This window comes from Eurosta solidaginis, chromosome 1 (genome assembly GCF_040869045.1).
Source record: "Eurosta solidaginis isolate ZX-2024a chromosome 1, ASM4086904v1, whole genome shotgun sequence".
NCBI lineage: Eukaryota > Metazoa > Arthropoda > Insecta > Diptera > Tephritidae > Eurosta > Eurosta solidaginis.
This window is the reverse complement of record NC_090319.1, coordinates 78,923,568-78,945,082: the sequence shown is the minus strand read 5'-3', so window position 1 is coordinate 78,945,082 and position 21,515 is coordinate 78,923,568. Positions and strand designations below refer to the sequence as shown.

The following is a 21,515-nucleotide window of genomic DNA, read 5'->3' as shown; positions in this document are numbered from 1 at the left end:
CTTACACATACACACACATATAACGAGAAGACAAAATGAATATCATATAAATAAAGGGAAAACAAGTAAGGAAGGCTAAGTTCGGGTGTAACCGAACATTATATACTCAGCTGAGAGCTTTGGACACAAAATAAGGGAAAATAACCATGTAGGAAAATGAACCTAGGGTAACCCTGGAATGTGTTTGTATGACATGGGTATCAAACGGAAGGTATTAAAGAGTATTTTAAAAGGGAGTGGGCCATAGTTCTATAGGTGGACGCCATTTCGGGATATCGCCATAAAGGTGGACCAGGGGTGACTCTAGAATGTGTTTGTACGATATGGGTATCACAGGAAAGGTGTTAATGAGTATTTTTAAACGGAGTGGGCCTTAGGTCTATCGGTGGACGCCTTTTCGAGATATCTCCATAAAGGTGGACCAGGGGTGACTCTAGAATATGTTTGTACGATATGGGTATCAAATTAAAGGTATTAATGAGGGTTTTAAAAGGGAGTGGCCCTTATTTGTATATGTGAAGTCGTTTTCGAGATATCGTGGCTTCAACCGATTTGGCCCTTTTTCACAGAAAGCAGTTATCGTCATAGAATCTATGTCCCTACCAAATTTCACGAAGATTGGTTAATTTTTGTTCGACTTATGGCATTAAAAGTATTCTAGACAAATTAAATGAAAAAGGGCGGAGCCACGCCTATTTAGAAATTTTCTTTTATTTTTGTATTTTGTTGCACCATATCATTACTGGAGTTGAATGTTGACATAATTTACTTATATACTGTAAAGATATTAAATTTTTTGTTATAATTTGACCTAAAAAAATTTGCTTAAAGTGGGCGTGTTCGCCATCCGATTTTGCTAATTTTTATTAAGCACTTATACAGAAATAGGAGTAACGCTCTTGCCAAATTTCATCATGATATCTTCAACCACTGCCAAATTACGGCTTGCAAAACTTTCAAATTACCTTCTTTCAAAAGTGGGCGGTGCCACACCCATTGTCCAAAATTTTACTAATTTTCTATTCTAGGTCATAAGATCAACCCACCTACCAAGTTTTATCGTTTTATCCATCTTTGGTAATGAATTATCGCACTTTTTGACCTTTTCGAAATTTTCGATATCGAAAGAGTGGGCGTGGTTATAGTCCGATTTCGTTCATTTTAAATAGCGATATGAGATGAGTGCCCAGGAATCTACAACCAAATTTCATCAAGATACCTCAAAAGTTACTCAAGTTATCGTGTTTACGGACGGACGGACATGGCTAAATAAATTTCGTTTTTCGCCCAGATCATTTTGATATACACAAGTCTATATCTATCTCGATTAGTATATGTCGTTACGGATTACCGTTATGTGAACGAAGTTAATATATTCCAGGCATGCTTAACCAACGAAACGATATCATTTCGTTACGATAATCAACGTTAATAAACGAAACGAAGTCATTTCGTTTCGTTTATTAACGTTAAGATCGTCAAATTAACGAAAACGTGTTTAACGTTAACGAAAGCTTTTCGTTTCGGTTAAAAACGAGATACAATTTATCTTGATAATTTCTTTATCGATAATATTTCGAAGTGTTTCAACGGAAACGGCGGAAATTTTTTGATAAACGATTAGCTTAACGTTAAGGTGCATCCCTGATATATTCTGTGAGCTCTGCTCAGCTGAGTATAATAAAAAAGCGGCTTTTCGCGACGGCCGTTCGCGAAAAGTCTAGACCCTAAGAGAAATAGGCAAACGAGGCAAGTGAGAGCATAAAAGCACAGTAAGCTGAGAAATAATTAATCACTTTGATTTTAAACGCTATAATTGAAGTACGCGAGTAATCTAGTTATGAAGTACTACCAAAGTATTGATAATAAAGGTCGTTTTGCTATATTGAATATTTGAGGTATTTATTCGACAGTTCAGAGATTAGAACTATAACAGAAGGTACAGGATAACCAAGCATTCATAAAATTCGTTACAATATGTACTATAAAGGCTGTAAAACATATGCATATTTCTAACATATATGTTTTCTAATAAGGCTTATTATTTCTTCTCGAAGACATGCGAGAATATCGAGACTCGAAAAGTTGAAAACTTGGTTTCTCGCAAAAGTCGTTAGCACAAGCGATAATTGCGAGATGAATTCGTAATCTCTATATAATACTGCTAATGCAGCGATTAAATTGAATGCCGAAACGCTCGTGAAACCTGCGAGATTGAAGAATCCCAAGATTAGCAGATACTCACGATAGATTTCTTCTCTAATCATTGCAGGAAATCGTAAACTCTATTTTTTAGTAAATATTTGTTCAAAAATTCCAAGTTATAGATAATAAAAATATAAAATTTTTTGTACTCACCTCGTTATTGTTCCAGGTGATTCACTAACTGCCTTTATGGAACGTCTTAAATGTTTATGGAATGAACCAAGCGTAGATCCTTTACGACTTAATTGTGTTGCACTTTGACTGCCAACACCATCGACGACAGCTACAGTGCTACCACCACCACCACTATTATCACCAACAAGCACACCGCTCTCCTCAGCAATTACACCACCACCATCTGTACTACTTAAATTACTACAGTTGCTCTTCAAACGCTCCAGTGGCAGTGGACTGTTATCTTTCATTATGCGTTTTTGGAAATCAACCTCCGAAATGCGAGCACACTTAACTATGAGAACGTTTTTGCCAGTGCTCTCTTTATCATCAAGTAGTTTAATCCACGCATGCTCGCCAATGTTTTCTGCTGTATCGCCGATCATTTTGAGATTCTATTGGTTTGGTTTTTATATTTACTAGCTAAAATAAATTTTATGTTTTAGATTTGAGTGAATTTGGTTTCAATTCAACACTTGAGATTCTTTGATAAAATTTTTAAAACTATTGACTACTTTCTTAATTTATTTAGATAAATCTTTGGCTGATATTGCATTGGCGGATCTTTGGATATATGGCATGTTGAGAGCTGTAAGTGAAATAAAAAATGATGTAAAATATTAGGATACTATTTCCATATTGGTGTAATTCTGAATATTTCCACTGTTGAGTGGAATATCGACCTATCTTACCTGCCAGTTCAAAAACGTTATTTTGAAAAACACTCTATTTCAGAACTTGGTAGGGAAATGTCTCAAAATGGTTTATTGAATATGCGTTAAAAAAAAGTCCAGAAATAAGACGAACTGGTAGCCGAAGTTGGATGATACTCCACTCATCCGTCCATATGCAAGTATAAACTATATTTTATTATATGGAAATTTATATTTCGAAAGCAGATATATTTCTGGTCACAAAACTACAGAAGGACGTTAAAAGTGCTTTATGTTTTTGAAGTTTTCCCACTGGGTGTAAGTTAGGTTAGGTTAGAGTGGCTGCCCGAAGGCACACTTAGGCCAGTAGTATTAGGCCCGTTGTGACACCACGAAAAACACCGTTACCTTTCCTCTACGAACCATTTTGAGGACCTTATGCAAGCTACCAGGTCCTTGACGTCATGCTCTACAACCTGGCTCAGATTATCAAGAAATGGAGCTCCCAGAAAGCATTGCCGTGCTCCGCTTAGTGCTGGGCAGTTGCAAATGAGGTGAACCACCGTTTCCTCCTCCTCATCCTCTTTACAACTCCTACAGCAACGACGATAAGGCGCTCCTAACCTTTCTGAATGTCTACCTATGAGGCAATGACCCGTTAGTGCCCCCACAAGTATGGACATTGTATCCCTTCTTAGGTTTTACACGTGACGGGATCTTTTAGCATCCCGTTAGGCCAGGTTTCATCCGATGTTCAACAAGCCGGGATTTGTAGCCATCTTTCGTCGGCTTGACGGTAGATGTGCTCATTTAGCATTAGGTTGCACGTGGACAGGGCCATACCTAAGCGTTCTTGTCCAGGAAGAACCTGCCTGGTTGTACCCTACCTAGCGAGTTCATCTGCAATCAGTTTCACTCGATATCTCTATGTCTAGTGACCCATGTGAGGTGTACACGGTTCTGTTTAGCCATCTCTTGAAGAGATCGGCGACAGTTTAGTGCTAGTACAGAATTGAACGAATGGGAGCCAAGAGATTTTATGGCAGCTTGGCTGTCGCTAAAGATAAAAATTTCTTTGCCGACGGCTTCCATTATGGCTGCAACTTCTGCCTGGAATACACTGCAGTGGTCGGGTAGTCTGAATGAGAGCTGGGGGTGAAGGTCCCTTGAGTATACTCCACCTCCAACTCTACCGTTTAGCTTGGAGCCGTCCGTATATATGCAAATGCTGCTGCCCATAGCAAGGCACTTATCCGACTCCGTCCAGGCATCCCTGGGGTAGAGGCACGCTAACGCTTCGCTAACTATTACACACTCAGCCCTAATAGTTCTGCTAGTTTCCGAGCGCTTGGCTCAGTAGCTCAGCCCTGACTGTAAATGGTACACTTCCTAACATATTACGTAACGCATACCATTCCGCCCACCGCATTCATGATAGCCGACACTTTCGCGTAGAAGACCCACCACCCATTTAACATTGCAGTCGAGGACACAGTTGGTATTACATGATAGTCGTCCGTTATTCCAGCAGAATATGGTATGTTCCAAAGGACCAACAATCCATAGAAGAGAAGCGGTTTGGCTAGCATATCGTACAACCAGTTTGAGGAAGGACAAGAATTTATATTTGCGTAGTCGTTGTGAAATATTATGCCAAGGTAGGGAACGTTTTTCGCGTTACATAAGTACTTCCATATAAGAGACGCATATTTGGTCACTAGCGGTGACCTAGTAATTGCTCCGTCCCTATCGCCCACAAACAAAGGATCTATACCATGGGTCTCCAAAAATTTTCTCAAACGCAAAGAGAGCACAATTGTGCTATGAAATCCAGCCCCTTGATCTATACACTCAACCGGTCTCCCAGGTTGAGCTCATCGACATATGAAATCATTGCATTGCCATCAGTGCCTTAAAGAAGCCTACATGGTTTAAGTCATATAGAATGGACGATCCTCTTCTCCACTCCAGCTAGCTATGTCCATTAGCCTATCAAATTAGTGTATTTTCATTGGTTCTCGGATAGTCTATATACAATATAAAGTTGTCGGTCCTCGAAAAGTATGCAATATTTAAATTATATCTATATAAAATGAGAAAAGTATGCAATATTTAAATTATATCTATATAAAATGAGATATCATCCATCCCCCTCTCCTTTTTGGCTGCTTCCTTAAACTTATCACCATATCTTGATTCAAAGAACCGAAGACGTGTAGAAAAGTGCCAGCTCATTTCTGGGTCAAACATTTTTTTGGATTTTGTCGTTCTCCGTATAAAACACTTTCAGAAAAATATGGGTATTTCAAAAATTGGATCCAATTTAGATTCAGACTAAGCGTACCCTCCGGCTTTTGGAATAATTAAGGCTCTGACATTTATCGGCCTGCGTTACTTAAAATGCTTATCATTTTGAAGGGCGTAATTTTTAAACGGTTTTATTTAGCTTGACTCTGTGTAGCGAACAGAATTTTCTAATTGAAATTTAAGTAACTTCCCGATAAGCTACAAGCTTGAAACTTGGAATATAGTTCAGAACCCGATGACAATGCAATAATAAGAAAAAATCCGACAGATGGCGCATGGATCGAAATATTTAAAAAAAATCGTACTTGTGGTCCGATTTGGCTCATATTTGGAACACATATTACATACGGGAATAAAAATCGCTTTGTGAAAAAAACTCCCGCTCGGTGGCGCAAGGATCGAGATATTCAAACAAATCGTATTTGTGGTCCGATTTGGCTCATATTTGGAATAAATATTACATACAGTCCTATAGAAGTGACATCAAAATAATTTGGAGTTCGAGGAGTGGCAAGCATACGTGGCTCTGAGTCGAGTAAAGTCTGTGGAAGGATTATGTATTGAGGACTTAGATTGTAACATATTGTCAGGAAAGAGTCCTTGTAATATGAGTCACTAAATGAACTAAATAGAATGAAAAATAATAGGCAATTAAATAAAGACTAAAAACTTGAAAATAAAATATTTAAAAAAAAAATGTTTTCAATAAAACCGTTTAACTTAAAATGTTTTTTTTTTTATTATTATTTTTTTCCATGTGTAACCAATGTCTAAACAGTGAATCTAAATTTGAAGTACAATATACATAATTCGTTAAAATAAGCAATTACTTAACCGCATATCTAGATTTCAAGCTTACAAAACTTTATCTAAGTAAAAATAAAAATTTGCATTTTTCGCACATTAATTTCAGATAAAGTACAAACAAATGTACCCATAAACGGGAAAAAGTAGCTTAAAAGTATGTAGGTGTGATTTGCAAATACTTAGTATATATATGTACATAAGACAACTCAGTTTAAGCTTTATTAGCTTCACGGGCATAACCGTAAAATATATTACTTTTACAAACAATAATGACTTAGTATTATTAGGCGGGCGCCAGAATTTTTTTCGGTGCCATGAAACTGTATTAAGATAAACTTTCAAACCAAACAAGAATTTAAATGAATGGATATACAAAAACAAAATGTTTCCACATAGGCTTAAAAGTTTCGTTTTTTTTTTAAAATATGAGCGCATGATGAGACAAATCCTCCGATCCAAAAGCAAACCAGGGCCCGTATCGTGTGTTACGATTCGTATCGGAATCCAATCTTCACTCAATTTAGAAATATGAAACTGCCAAATTACTTATTCAAATTATGATAAATTATAAATTCAACTGGTACGCGAAGTCTATAGTTCACATATGTCGTTATTTGGACTGACGATTTCAGAGCTATTTTGATTTAATGTTTGAGTGAAAACTTGATTTCGGTACGAACCGTAATACACAATACGGGGCAAGATCGACGATGTTCTTTTGAGTATTTCAGATCTGTGCACGATTTGAAAATCGATTCTGATCATTATCACATATCAGCCAAACACACAAGTGGTCGAAAATCGATTAACGCTCAAGAATTTTTCCAAATCGACTCTCAGATTTACTCTCAAACAATAAAGGAGCTGTTTCTGGTGAAGAAATTGGGTAGCGGCGTTTCGAAAAGACACCTGGTAATCGAGACGCCTTTTCAGAAAAAAAAGGTGCAAAGGGCTTTCGGCTACTAACCAACATACAAATTGTTAGAACACGTTATTTATCTTGAGCCGGCGACGTTATAGCGAATATCGAGCGAGGGAGTTACTCGTATGAGAACGAGTCTACAAATGAAGATGACGAAGAACAAACAAAATATCATAAACAATAAACCAACACAACCGTGGGCTATGTTGGGAGGCTACCTGTTGAGCTATTCAAGCATGGTCGTGTGAGTTCAATTATCTCGAAATATTTAAATAGTTCTGAAGTAAACTCGAAATTGTCGTCATAAGATCACGAGAATAAAGCTGAAATGTTTTCGGACTAGCCCGAAATGATGTCGAAAATAATAACAAGATAAGTTGAGGAGCACGACGCAAATTGGAAGAGAAGCTCGGCCTTAGATCTCTTCGGAGGTTATCGCGCCTTACATTTATTTATTTTTTATTTTTATAAGTTCGAAACTGTCTTTAAAATATTACCGGCGGTGATACTTATTAATATCGGAACAGTCCCGAAAAACAATCGGAATATAGTCCCGAAACTATGAAACTGAAATAGTGCCGAAATCAAACTTTACGTGTTGAAACAACCTCAGTTTTTAAGGCAGCCATAGTTCTGAAAGTCCTATTTGTCTTGTTTTTTTTTTTTTTCAATTCCATATATTACTGGTGCTGGTAGGACTTACCGTCATTTAGCTCCATACCAATTTTCATTATTCCATTTGTATGGGAGGTGCCACGCCCCTTCTTACTCACCCCTTATTTTCTTAGTGGTGCTAAGGATTGATCCAATTTAACTCTTTACTGTATTTCAATGTTCTTGCATGAATACTCTCAGGGATATGCTGTATCAAACATTCCGTTTGTATGGTAGGTGCCACCCTCTTTTTGTATATTGAAGTTATGTTTAGCCTATGACCATCTTTGGAAGGTTTCTAGTGGGTGATTCAAATTTAGTTGTGATCGGCCGATCCGTTTAGGACGCGACTGGATCTGTACCTACATACATAAATATATAATTTGAATTTTAATATATAGATAGATAGATAGAAGATGCGGATAGACTGAAGTTAACAAAAAATTTTAACGGTGGAAGATTACTAAACATCCAAAAGGAATAACAGCCAAACAACTCTGTAGTCAAACTTTAGCTGTTATAATAACCTAAGTGTGTACGGCAGCCATAGTTCTGAAAAATCTCATTTGTAGGGAAGGTGCCATGTCTTCTTTTCCCCAATTCCACATTTTACTGGAGGTGTTTGGGCTTAACCTCATATAGTTCCTTACCAATTTTCATTATCCTACCATTAATACATTCAGAGATATGCAGTATGATAAACTCCATTTATATGGGAGGTGCCACGCCCCATTCTCCCCCACCCCACATTTTCCTGGGTGTATTATGGTTTGACCTCATATAACACCTTACCGAATTTCAATGTTCTAGCATGAATACCTTCAGAGTTATGGAGTACCAAATATTCATTTTGCATGTGAGGTGCCACGCCCTTCTATATATCTATATTATTTTTAGCCTATGACCATCCTTGGAAGGTTTCTTGGGTTGTGCAAATTTGGTTGTGATCGGCCGATCCGTTTAGGACGCAACTCGATCTATACCTACATACAGATGGTTGGTTGGTTGCTGCACTACCCTGATGCTAAATACCAGATCTTATATATATCAAGCCGGTAAAAGATAGACTGCATATAGCCGTCCAAGAATATTCAAAGCGTAAATGAAATAATAAGAGCTTAATAATACAATATGATAAGTCTGTCCATTTAACCAAAGCGATCTAAGAAGACTTCGTTGGGAGCAATGAACTCTCATTAAAAAGAGTTTTATATTTAGAAATGAGCACTCTTCAAAGCACATGGATTAAAATGGAATACTGCTTTTATTTTCGCTACCTACAAATCTAGTACTTACTATAAACTATAACTCCCTATAATATTCACAAAATTTCTTAGTTATACATATCGACTGCTGCTCGGAAGACAGGTCGAAAACACACCATCTTAAAATGTTTTTCAAAAACACCTGATCTCACAGTTGTTTCCATAAAAGCCCTATCCCATGTCAGAAAGTATTGAATTTCAGATCGGGCGTTTTTGAAAGAAAAATCTAAGATAGATCGTTTTTGATACAAATTCTGAAATGGGGAGTTTTTCACAATTTTTCGAAATATGGCGTTTTCGTAACGGCAACGGAGATGGGGTGATATTCTATTCAGTAGTCGATATAAAGTAATCAAACCAACTGGAACGAAGATAGATAAAGCACAGGTAGAAAGGGAGAGGAAGAAATTTGTATTGCTTTTTCATCGGGTTCACATATACACATATGTCTGTAAGTATTTGTTCAAAGTTTCGAACTATGCTATTATAACGGCTAAAAATCTTATAGTCGAAATATATATACCAGACAAATTAGTAATAAATTAAATAATAACGTGATAATAATTATAAACACACAGACAGTCAGTCATAGATTTCAATCACTTACATTTTCCTCATCATCATTCGTCAAAGATCAATGAATATATAATTGATGATGCTCATTATTTGCATATTTAAATTCTTGTATATCTTGTTGCTGCTTTTATTGTTATTTTGATTATTAATGTGAGTTTTATTGTTATAATTGTTGTTAGTTTTATTGGCACAAGGTTTAGTGTAAACAAACACATTTCGCCACAGATTACACATCGTTTTCACTGATTTTGTGTTCGTATGATAGAATGTTATGAAATTTCTATTAAATTTTCTTCCAGGTGATTGTGTTCAATTATTGAAGATTTGAAAGAGTCAATTCACATTTTCAACTTGTTTCATATAAGTAATTTTTATATATTATTATTCTTTTTTTATATATTTGCACAAAATGTGTTTAAACTTAATTCAAATTTCAACACATTTCCAGGAAATATTCTCAATTCATAAATTATGTCAACTTTTTTTATATATACTGCAGCGAACACGAAAATAGCAGTGCCAAATTCTATCAAATTTCGCCAATTAAATTCTGCTTTTCTTATTTTCTATAATTTAAAAAAATCTCTCAAAATTTTGCTAATCAAACTGTGCAAACCAATCTCAAAAACGTTTTTGAACAAATTCGAGAAAATTTAAGAAAATGTCGAACTTCTTCAATATGCAGTTCTGAAGCTCAATTCATTTTAATCTAACAAAGTACACATAATACGTCTCTCAAAACTCGCTTGGATTTTTGATCATTTTTTCCGAAAAGTGTTTCAGATTTTATTTCATACGAGGGGTACGGCACATTGGTTTATTTTTTAATTACCAGAGAATATAAAACACCATTCGGAAAAAAAATTATCAAAAATCAATGCGAAACTTGGAAGACCCTTTAACACTCACAAACCCCCAAATAAAAAGTTCGAAAGTTTTGTAAAATTTCTCAAATTTTTTATTTTTTCGAAAACCAGTATCAAGTTTTTATAGTTGAGTTTTAAAACACATGGAAACTTTTTTCTTAAACTATAGAAAGTAAAAGAAGAGGAATTTATCTGATGTCATTTAGTAAAAATTGTCTGTGCTATTTTCGTGATTGCTGCTGTAGATATACGATTTTCGTTTGCCAAAGGAAAGTACTAGGGCTGCTTTTGAAGTTTAACAAACATATGTTTCTGCTAGGTTTCAGGTGAAAGTTCCGAGGTAGATAACATCAAAACTGCCTCAGAAGTAGATGGAAATAATTAAATGCACCACATATGGAAGTTGCAAATATTCGTATTTTTTTACGGATATACTTCCTATTGATGTTGGCTTTTAGACTAATGCTCACTTCCGAAAAATCACTAGTTCTAGTCATCTAACAACAAGAAATTATTTTTGTATTTTACCCTTTATCAAGATTTTTAAATTTATTATTAGACTGATGAAGAACACTGCAGCGGAGTCAGTAACTAGTGCAACACATTTCTGGTTCAGAACTAGACCTAAAGTACCAAATAAGTACTAGTACGATAGTAACAAGATTTTCTCTAGTTCAAAAATCGACAGTGTGGGTTTTATATATAATATTAAATATATATTCGATAAATATGCAATTTACAAAAAAAAGGCTACTAGCTTTAAGGAACTCCGACTTGGGTTTAGCTTTTGTCCCTACACTTTAAGGGTTTCACTTACGTAAACTGCTCAGTTTATAGTCAAGCAAATTCGCAGGAATGGGGCTCCGCCAAGGAAATATTTTCGCCATAGATTCAACAGAGTACATTTAGCCATTGACATGCAACTTATATTTGTTCAATTCATATTGTCGCAAATTTTGGAAAATTCATGATTATTTTGCACACGCTGTTATCGTTCGAATCGCTAAACTGTCGAATAAATAACTCGAATATTAAGTATAGCAAAATGTTCAATCAATCTTGCCAATAAATGATACTTTGGACTAGGTAGGCAATTGAAAAGTAAAGTCCTCTCTCGGCGAACGAAAATCGTACTCTACAAGTCACTTATCGTACCCGTCCTGCTATATGGGGCAGAAGCATGGACCATGACAACAGCAGATGAAGCGGCTTTGGGAGTGTTCGAGAGAAAAGTTCTTCGAAAGATTTATGGACCTCTACGCGTTGGCGATGGCGAGTACCGAAGAAGATTTAATGATGAGCTGTACGAGCTATACGCAGACATCAACATAGTCCAGCGAATTAAACCGCAGCGGCTGCGCTGGCTAGGCCATGTTATGCGAATGAAAGATGATGATCCGGCCAAGAAAGTGTTTCTATCGGAACCCGCCTATGGAAGCAGAGGTAGAGGGCGGCTCCACTCCGTTGGAAGGACCAGGTGGAAAACGATTTAAACTCCCTTGGTGTGACCAATTGGCGCCGGTTGGCGGAGCGAAGGAGCGACTGGCGCGCCTTGTTGGACGGCCATAACCGTTTAGACGGTTAAGCGCCAATTAAGTAAGTAAGTAAAATGTTCATTATTTACACTACTATGGTAGCAGTATGTACTTCATAATTAGATTGATCGCGTACTTCAGCTACAACGTTTAAAAATCCAACTGATTGGCTGTTCCTCAGCTTACGCAAATGTTATAATAACAGTGCTTCGTTTGCCTATTTCTCCTAGGGTCTAGAATTTTCACGGACACCCCGCGCGAATAGTTGCTTATATATTCCTCGTTTCTGTATCACACAGTTGGTTATTTAGCTATACACATGTACATACATATTTGCGTGAGCAATGTCAACTTCGCTGTTAGGTGATTACATGTATGTGTGACTGTTTTTCATTCTTCTTCGCTCTCAGGTTTACTGTTGACATGTATGTGTGGCTGCTTGCTTTGCTGTTGTTTTGCATTTTTTTACTAGCAGCATAGTGAGGTATCGAAAAGTTCTTAAGAAGGCAATTTCGGGGAATACGCAATACACACACATACTTATGAAAGATACCAGTTAAAATATTTCGAGCTTTCGCCTGGATAAGAACTGTCTTAAAAATGAAAGTTTTATTTCCAGTGCAGATATTGATATGAAGTGATTTGGAACTAGGCAAGGAAAATTTGGGGTGGTTTGGAAAGGGCATGAATTCGTGTTAGAAGCAACATGTAGGATTTCGGTCTGGTTGGGAGCCAACGAGGTAGTAAAAACAAAAGACAGATTTCTACCGTACATTTTTTCACTTGTTCGAACCTATCGAAAAAGTTAAAATAAACCAACTAGTTCTAAATCTCCATGCTAAATTTGCTAGTTGTAAGCATGTAAAGGAGATAGGGGGCGAACTAGTATGAGTTCCGAATGCACTGAAAGCGCACCAGATTTGAAGTAGAGCTCTTCCATACATGTAAGATCTATACGATTTTTAATTATTCGTGAGGAATGAATTTTCTAAGTATTTTAGGCCTTTAAGTATAAAATTTTGATTACTTAATTAAGAGTCATCATATTTATATAAAATATTAGCCAATTGATTACGCTACGCGCCAAAATTCTATAATTTAATAACATATCCGTAGTCAAAGGCACTTTTAATAAACAAAAACTATTCAAAACGAAATTTCGCGTTGTACTCATCGCACGTCTTATTGTAAACAATATAAATCCAAATTAAAATTTTTCGAGATTTGACGATACACTCAAACAGCCGCATGTTGAGATTATGTTCACATAACATACATATAATACGCCTAGAGTCAAAAGGTCTTTGAAATTCATTTTTGTATAAAAAAAAATTTTACGTTTTCGCAACAAACGTATGTCATATTGAATATATTGAATGAGAACACTACACAAAGTAACAATTTCAGGGTCATTGTATGTTTCAGGATGGTGCCACCTCCAAATCGTTTTGCTTTCTGGTGGAAAAATGTTTGGGCAATTTTTTGCCGTGAACTCGATCCGAGCATAATTAGGACTTTAATAAGACAAAAGTAGACGTACTACGTTTCACTCGTAATCTACTACCTAATTGGAATCTGGAAACAGGCAAAGTCTTCGTCCATATGTTTGTTCTGGTTGTAGCAGTGCTTCGCCCCATCCAATAGGCGCGACTTGTCATCAATATCCTCTACCGGTAGTCCAAGCAAACTAGCAGTTTCAACAGGAGTGGACCATAGTGAGAGGGGTGTTAAGGGCGTTGCCTCTACAGTGCAATTGAAGAAATGGTTGGTGTCATGTGAGGACACATTGCAAACAGGACATACATTTTGTATGTTTGGGTTGATTCTGGATAGGTAAAAGTTTAACCTGTTACAGTACCCAGATCGAAGTTAAGCTAGAACGACGTGCGTTTTCCTAAGGAGAGTGGGTTTGTCTTCTGCGAGTTCTGGGTTATTTTTCTTTAAGAACTGGATTCGCCAGACAATTCCTCGCATAGAGACCGGAAGCCTGTTTGTGGATATCACATAATGCTTACGGAGATGAACTTTTAAGCCCCTGTGAGGTGTAGCCTCATCAATCAGATGTCTGTTGGGAAGCCCAGGTTTCTGGGTATTCAACAGAAAGTATTTGTTCAGCATTTAATGTTTCTCCGTAATGGGGAGAACTCTCGCCTCATTGTGTAGGTGGTGTTCTGGGGACATGAGAAGACGGCCCGTAGCGGTGCTGAGGGCAGTATTTTGGCAGGCCTATATTTTCTACCATTGAGTAACCTTTACGATTGGCGACCATATCGCTGACTCGTAACATGCAATCGTCCGGTCAACTGCTTTGTAAGTGGTAATGAGCGTTTTTTTGTCTTTACCCCTAGTGCTGCCGGCAAGAGATTTGAGGATTTTATTACGGCTAGGTACTATTTGCGGTTGCATTGTCACTAAAATGTATAACCTGATCGAACGTCACACCCAAAATTTTTGGGTGTAAGACAGTCGATAGCGCAACGCCATCGACGTGGATGTGTAAGATGGTCGACATTTGCCATGTCTATGTTGTAAACAAAGTTGCCGATGATTTGGTCGGTGACAATGTCAGGCTTCGCGAGGCAAACAAACTGGAGAGATTACAAAGCTCAGCGATGTGTGCGCCTGGTTTGCGGCCATTATTGTGCAGTCATCGGCGTAGGATACAATAGTGACTCCTGCTAGTGGTGAAGGTAGCTTCGACATGTAGAAGTTAAAAAAGCGGGGATAGGACACCACCCTGTGGTACCCCTTTTTTATACTCAGTTGAGCAGAGCTCACAGAGTATATTAAGTTTGATTGGATAACGGTTGGTTGTACATATATAAAGGAATCGAGATAGATATAGACTTCTATATATCAAAATAATCAGGATCGAAAAAAAATTTGATTGAGCCATGTCCGTCCGTCCGTCCGTCCGCCCGTTAACACGATAACTTGAGTAAATTTTGAGGTATCTTGATGAAATTTGGTATGCAGGTTCCTGAGTACACATCTCAGATCGCTATTTAAAATGAACGATATCGGACTATAACCACGCCCACTTTTTCGATATCGAAAATTTCGAAAAACCGAAAAAGTGCGATAATTCATTACAAAAGACAGCTAAAGCGACGAAACTTGGTGATGAGTTGAACTTATGACGCAGAATAGAAAATTAGTAAAAATTTGGACAATGGGCGTGGCACCGCCCACTTTTAAAAGAAGGTAATTTAAAAGTTTTGCAAGCTGTAATTTGGCAGTCGTTGAAGATATCTTGATGAAATTTGGCACGAACGTTACTTCTATTACAGTATGTACGCCTAATAAAAATTAGCAAAATCGGAGAAGGACCACGCCCACTTTTAAAAAAAAAATTTTTTTAAAGTAAAATTTTAACAAAAAATTTAATATCTTTAAGTAAATATAATAAAATAAGTAAATAATGTCAACATTCAACTCCAGTAATGATATGGTGCAACAAAATACAAAAATAAAAGAAAATTTCAAAATGGGCGTGGCTCCGCCCTTTTTCATTTAATTTGTCTAGGATACTTTTAACGCCATAAGTCGAACAAAAATTAACCAATCCTTTTGAAATTTGGTAGGGGCATAGATTTTATGACATTAACTGTTTTCTGTGAAAATGGGCGAAATCGGTTGATGCCACGCCCAGTTTTTATACACAGGCGTCCGTCTGTCCTTCCGCATGGCCGTTAACACGATAATTTGGGCAAAAATCGACATATCTTTAATGAACTTAGTTCACGTGCTTATTTGAACTCACTTTATCTTGGTATGAAAAATGAACGAAATCCGACTATGACCACGCCCACTTTTTCGATATCGAAAATTACAAAAAATGAAAAAATGCCATAATTCTATACCAAATACGAAAAAAGGCATGAAACATGGTAAGGTAATTGGATTGTTTTATTGACGCGAAATATAACTTTAGAAAAAACTTTATAAAATGGTTGTGACACCTACCATATTAAGTAGAAGAAAATGAAAAAGTTCTACAGGGCGAAATAAAAAACCCTTAAAATCTTGGCAGGTATTACATATATAAATAAATTAGCTGTATCCAACAGATGATGTTCTGGGTCACCCTGGTCCACATTTTGGTCGATATCTGGAAAACGCCTTCACACCACTCCCTTTTAAAACTCTCATTAATACCTTTAATTTGATACCCATATCGTACAAACTCATTCTAGAGTCACCCCTGGTCCACCTTTATGGCGATATCTCGAAAAGGCGTCCACCTATAGAACTAAGCTCCACGCCCTTTTAAAATACTCATTAACACCTTTCGTTTGATGCCCATATTGTACAAACAAATTCTAGGGTCACCCCTGGTCCACCTTATGGCGATATGTCGAAACGGCGTCCACCTATGGAACTAAGGATTACTCCCTTTTAAAATACTCATTAACACCTTTTTTTTGATACCCATATTGTACAAACAAATTCTAGGGTCACCCCTGGTCCACCTTTGTGGCGATATCTCGAAATGGCGTCCACCTATGGAACTAAGGATTACTCCCTTTTAAAATACTCATTAACACCTTTCATTTGAAACCCATATCGTACAAACGCATTCTAGAGTCAACCCTGATCCACCTTTATGGCTATATCCCTAAATGGCATCCACCTATAGATCTATGGCCCACTCCCTCATAAAATACTCTTTAACGCCTTTCATTTGATACACATTCCAGGGTTTCCCTCGGTTCATTTTCCTACATGGTTATTTTCCCTTATGTTGTCACCATAGCTCTCAACTGAGTATATAATGTTCGGTTACACCCGAACTTAACCTTCCTTACTTGCTAATACTTCTGTTCTACATCTAAACGTTAGATCCTGAATTGCACCGATGCTTGCCGACCAGGCAGGTAATTTGCGGTCCACCTTTCGACACTTGGAGTACGGGAGGACCTTCCAAGTCTTGCAGTAATGTGCCGAGGTTGACGGTATGAAAAGCTTTTGATAGGCCTAGCGCTACTAGTACTATCCTGTGGTGAGGTTTATGATTTAATCCGCAAATTATATTTCAATTCAGTAGTTCTTTCTTACTTTGCTGCCCAGTGCAAGTATCAATATGACTCTTTCTGAGCAGAGCTTTTTTTTGTTCAAAAGTTCAACTTGTTAGAACACAAGACGAGTATACTATTTAGCTTGGTTAGCCCAGGGAAATTCGTCCTAAGTTATCATATTAATTTTGAATTCAGCTAGGATGGAAGTACCGTAACTATAAACCATATAATGGGCTGATGGGATTAGTAGTAGCACTGCATTGAAGAATGATAGTTCTTTCTCTGCGTCCATAGTAGCCTTTCAGATAGTGGAATCTCTCTGTGTTATTTGGGATGGCCTGCTGATCCAAATATCTTACAACATGTGATAAAGGCAATTGCAGTTGTTTTGGCTTTGTCCTTCTCCTAAGCAGTTTCTTGAGTCTTTCCACAAGTTCAATGGCTTGGAAATTATGCTCTATTAATCTAAGCAGCTCACTCACGCACACAAGCCTTTTTTTATAACTAGTACATTGTTCAAACGGCGTTTAAGGGAATGATCCCATTTTATTAATAGCAAGTCCATTATAATAGCATCCCATTAGTCTACTAGAAGCCCTGTGCCTTGAAACTATGCATGCATCCCTTGGCAAGGTCGTATAGGCATTTGAGTTCTTGCGCTAATTCTTTATTTTACGATGAAACAGTTTGTTGTTAAATAATGTCATCGCAGTGAGACTTTTAATATCTTATCTGTTTGTTAGGAGGTTCTATGCGATATTAAAGTTTGCAGTTTAAATCGGTGGTTATGTTTTATATGATTATTTAGCTGGTTCGACAGTGCGTTGTCAGATAAAACATTTTTTGGACCTCACTCACTGTTGAATTTCGTATCATCTGAATACAAAGGTCCTTGAAAGCTAAGCGAAGGTTATAGCTGCTGTCGAACTATGTACATATGGGATCTTAAATTTGGTAGTCATACACGGAGTTATTCATATGTGTTGCTATATGCTCCGTCCATGTTTGCACTAGTGGTCGATTGCCATAATACATCATCATTGATAAAAAAAAAACATTCATATATTAGGTTAAGAGTGCTAACTTGCCTTATGGTATGACTCAGGATGATCTTGATCCGCTTTAAACCTAGTTTCATCAATAGTTCAGCTTAACACTCAGATTAAGACAGTCCGATTTCGAAGAGCCTTATTCATTGTTTGATTATGTGGTTCCCGGTTGTTGTTAGCAAGTTATCGGGGTGGTATCTAACTCATTCCGGGGCCAGAGAAATTACTCTTGTTTTCAAAATTCAGAGCATTTCGAGCTCAAATATTTCTCTGTATTTTAACTTTATATCCGAAATGAGCAAAAATTGAAAGTGATCGATTTCGCATTGTTCGGGCAGGAGGTAGCCAAGTAGCTTGGTGTTTCTTTTTATACTGAAGCCTGATCCTACAGTTGACCATGTCACAAGCAGAGGCAATGTTACATCGATGATTCATCGGCTGACGAAGAAAGGGTCCCTGCTCACCCTGACAATAAATTCGACAAAATAGTATTTGATGTCAGCTGAGCGTTTTGTCCCTTGGTAATTTTTTTAATAGTAACAACTACAACGCGTATTTGATTCGAAGCTTTGAGTTCTAAAGGATTTTAGAGTATTTACTTCCAATACGCCAAACAACTTTTCAAAATTCGCAAAAACCTTATCAGCAGCCCAGAAACTTATCGGAACTGTATCGGTTATTCGAAAACAAAGTTTTTGAAATCGCCGTTTCTAAGCTAAGAAACCGAACATTTTCTAGAATTGTAGTTAGTTTTCCCAGTGACTCCTTCCGTAACCAAGTAAATAACTAAACAAATTCACATGAAAATTGTCACTATGAACTTTTGATTGGATAAAACTTTAGGTCACTTTAATTGATAAGATTTGCTGTTCTTTATGGAACAATGGTAAGTTTTTGTAACTTAAACGTACCGAACAAATATTATTTCTGCAGACTCTACAATTATTTAGCATTTTTATATTTTGTTTAAGTTATATTTTCCATTTATTTATTTTATTTTTTTTTTCTTAATCTAAAAACACATCACTTCACATATTACATTCATATTGCCATTAAAACAAAATAAAACGCGCTCTCGCAGCCGCACTGAAGAATCGCTCAACTGACGCATTAACCGCAGCCGTTGCCGTTTTACAACCGTTTCGAACCGCAAACGAACCGTTAACTGCGTTATTATTGGCTAAATGCCACCGATAAACTACCCGATGTGACCGTAATGAGTACAGATCGCATATTGACGTGACATTTGAGTGCGTCGTGTTGATTTTATTTTTCAAACATTCAGTCATTTCATTCAGACAGCCATCGAAACGCTCAACACCACCAATCACCAATCCAAAACTAGCAACAACAGCACTTTTAACAACAACAAAAGCATTAACAATGAAAATAACATCAGAATGTTGATGTAAAACGAAAACCTGTACTTCGAACTATTGTTGCTGGTGGGGAGGGTGGCTGTGGTGGTTAATAAGCGCATACAAGCATACAAAAGTAGCAGTAAATATATGTAAGTAGTCGAGGTAAAGGAAATGATTGAATGAATAATGAACAAAAAATACAATATTAGCTATTCTGAACAGGTACACTTACGGTCAAAAAACGACGCAGACAATATTTGTTAATCTTACGAGGACTTCCTCATAAAATTAGGTGCTTAACATTAGTTTATGGAAGCATTTATGTCCCCAGCGTGTTAGGGGATAAGAATTTTTTCGCTGTAGGCATGGCTGTCGTAATCGGCGACCAAAATCCACTGACCTAGAAGGTTCGACCTGCTCATACTATATCTTTCCCGAGAACGTACCGGATGGATATCCGGCAAAGGACCATCATCATTGATAATACTCCCCAAAACCTTAAGGGAGTATGTTTATCGCTACAAGACCATGAAGAAGAAGAATCATTTACCTATATAAAATATTTATTATCGTGAGTTGTTGCAAATTTTCTGGCTGAGATACTTTCACTTAGCATCTTCCAACATACATATGCCTTCTTTTTGGTTACTCAACCTGCTCACTGAGATCAGGCTTTCATAGGCTTTCAGCCAGCTCACAAAGATAACGAGTACCATGAGGTTACCGCCGCAATGAGCGCTGTCGCGCTAAAACTATCGCTGCCTACGGTCGAAGTGTTATTGTGATGCGAATAAAAAAGCAAGATGCTCAAGAGAAAAAGAAAAATTAAGCAGAATGAGGCGATTGATAGGTATAAATCCCCTAATTCTACAAAAAAAATGAGGGTCAAAGTAAGGCGTCTGTTTGAATGGCTACGGAGATCTGGTAAGCTTAAGTTGTGAAGGGATTAATTTTCAGCATTGCTAGATAGAGGGGGAAATGGCAAACTTGATACCCCCGATGGTGAGATCATTCTTGCCAACTAAGTACTCTATTGCAAAGTTACCTCCTGCAACCCTCACTTCATGCATCCATTATAACTCCCTCCTAATGGTTGGAGGCCAAGAATATACCCGCAACAGGTATAACCGACGTAAGAGCCGATCAAAATACCGTGTAGCAAATTGCCAACATCGTATTAGTCACGCTTATTTCGTAGCAAATGACCGTCATCGTATTAGTGACGCTTACAAATAAGGCTAACCAATCTGGAGTGGTCGAAAGGAAGCAGAGTGGACGTGGTATATCACCTGCGCGAACTTATCACGGCCGATAAAAACTGTACCGCGGGATACAGGAGCAGCCAGTTGTGACCTGATACAATGTATCGCAGATCCTTGTATTCAGGTATTGACTTCTGCCTTGAAGATTCGGATGAATCGCGTGGGTTGTGGTTTCATATCGTATTTTGGCGGATGCCTTTAGCTTTTTACTTAATACGATGAATTGACTTTCGTGGAAGTTGACAATAAGGCATACTTAATGAAGCTATGCAGTCCCTACTTCGCTGGAGTTGGCAATAAAGCAGTTTTTTCGGAGTAATGCGATGTTCTTCGTTGGAAAGTTGGCATATAGTTTACTCTAGGTTCGCCCGCAAGGGTAAACTGCCTCTTTACTTATTCTAACCTAAGCATAAATATCTCAAACACGCCTCTGCGGAAGGTCAAGGAAAAGGTTGATCACAACCCAAAATTGTGAATGGAGTTAAAAATGGTTAATAAACTTGGGAGACATAAAGAAGAATAAGCAGATGCCTACCGTTTGTTGATTGAAAATAAATAAACGTAAGGCGCGATAGCCTCCGAAAAGATTTTAGGCCGAGCTTCTCTTCTAATTTGCGTCGTGCTCCTTTTTAATTTTTCCTACAAATTGGCTGGACATCTGTGGGCATCTGTAAGGCAGATGAGTTTTCACTGAGAGCTTTTTATGGCAGAAATGCACTCGGAGTGCTTGCCAAACACTGCCGAGGGACGACTCCGCTTAGAAAAATTTTCTTCTGATGGAAAAAACGTGTTTCTAAAATGTTGATGTTGCTTTGCCCGGGGCGTGAGCCCATGATCTTGGGTGTGGTAGGCGGAGCACGC

General features: G+C 37.5%; 1 protein-coding gene across 5 annotated transcripts in view; it reads right to left on the bottom strand.

Annotated features, from left to right (window-relative positions):
* Irk1 (Inwardly rectifying potassium channel 1) overlaps window positions 1-21,515 on the bottom strand; it is a 313,191-nt gene that overhangs the window by 210,811 nt on the left and 80,865 nt on the right. The window contains exons 1-3 of one of the 5 annotated variants that reach the window (XM_067758670.1): window positions 19,071-19,233; window positions 9,595-9,805; window positions 2,359-2,968 (exon numbers count right to left, since the gene is read on the bottom strand). In XM_067758670.1, coding sequence (XP_067614771.1) covers window positions 2,359-2,765 — 407 coding nt within the window. In that variant the 5' untranslated portion in view covers window positions 2,766-2,968; window positions 9,595-9,805; window positions 19,071-19,233. Of the gene's footprint in view, window positions 1-2,358; window positions 2,969-9,594; window positions 9,841-18,942; window positions 19,016-19,070; window positions 19,234-21,515 lie in introns of those variants that run through there. The other 4 variants (XM_067758669.1, XM_067758672.1, XM_067758671.1 and 1 more) reach the window with 4 other exon arrangements.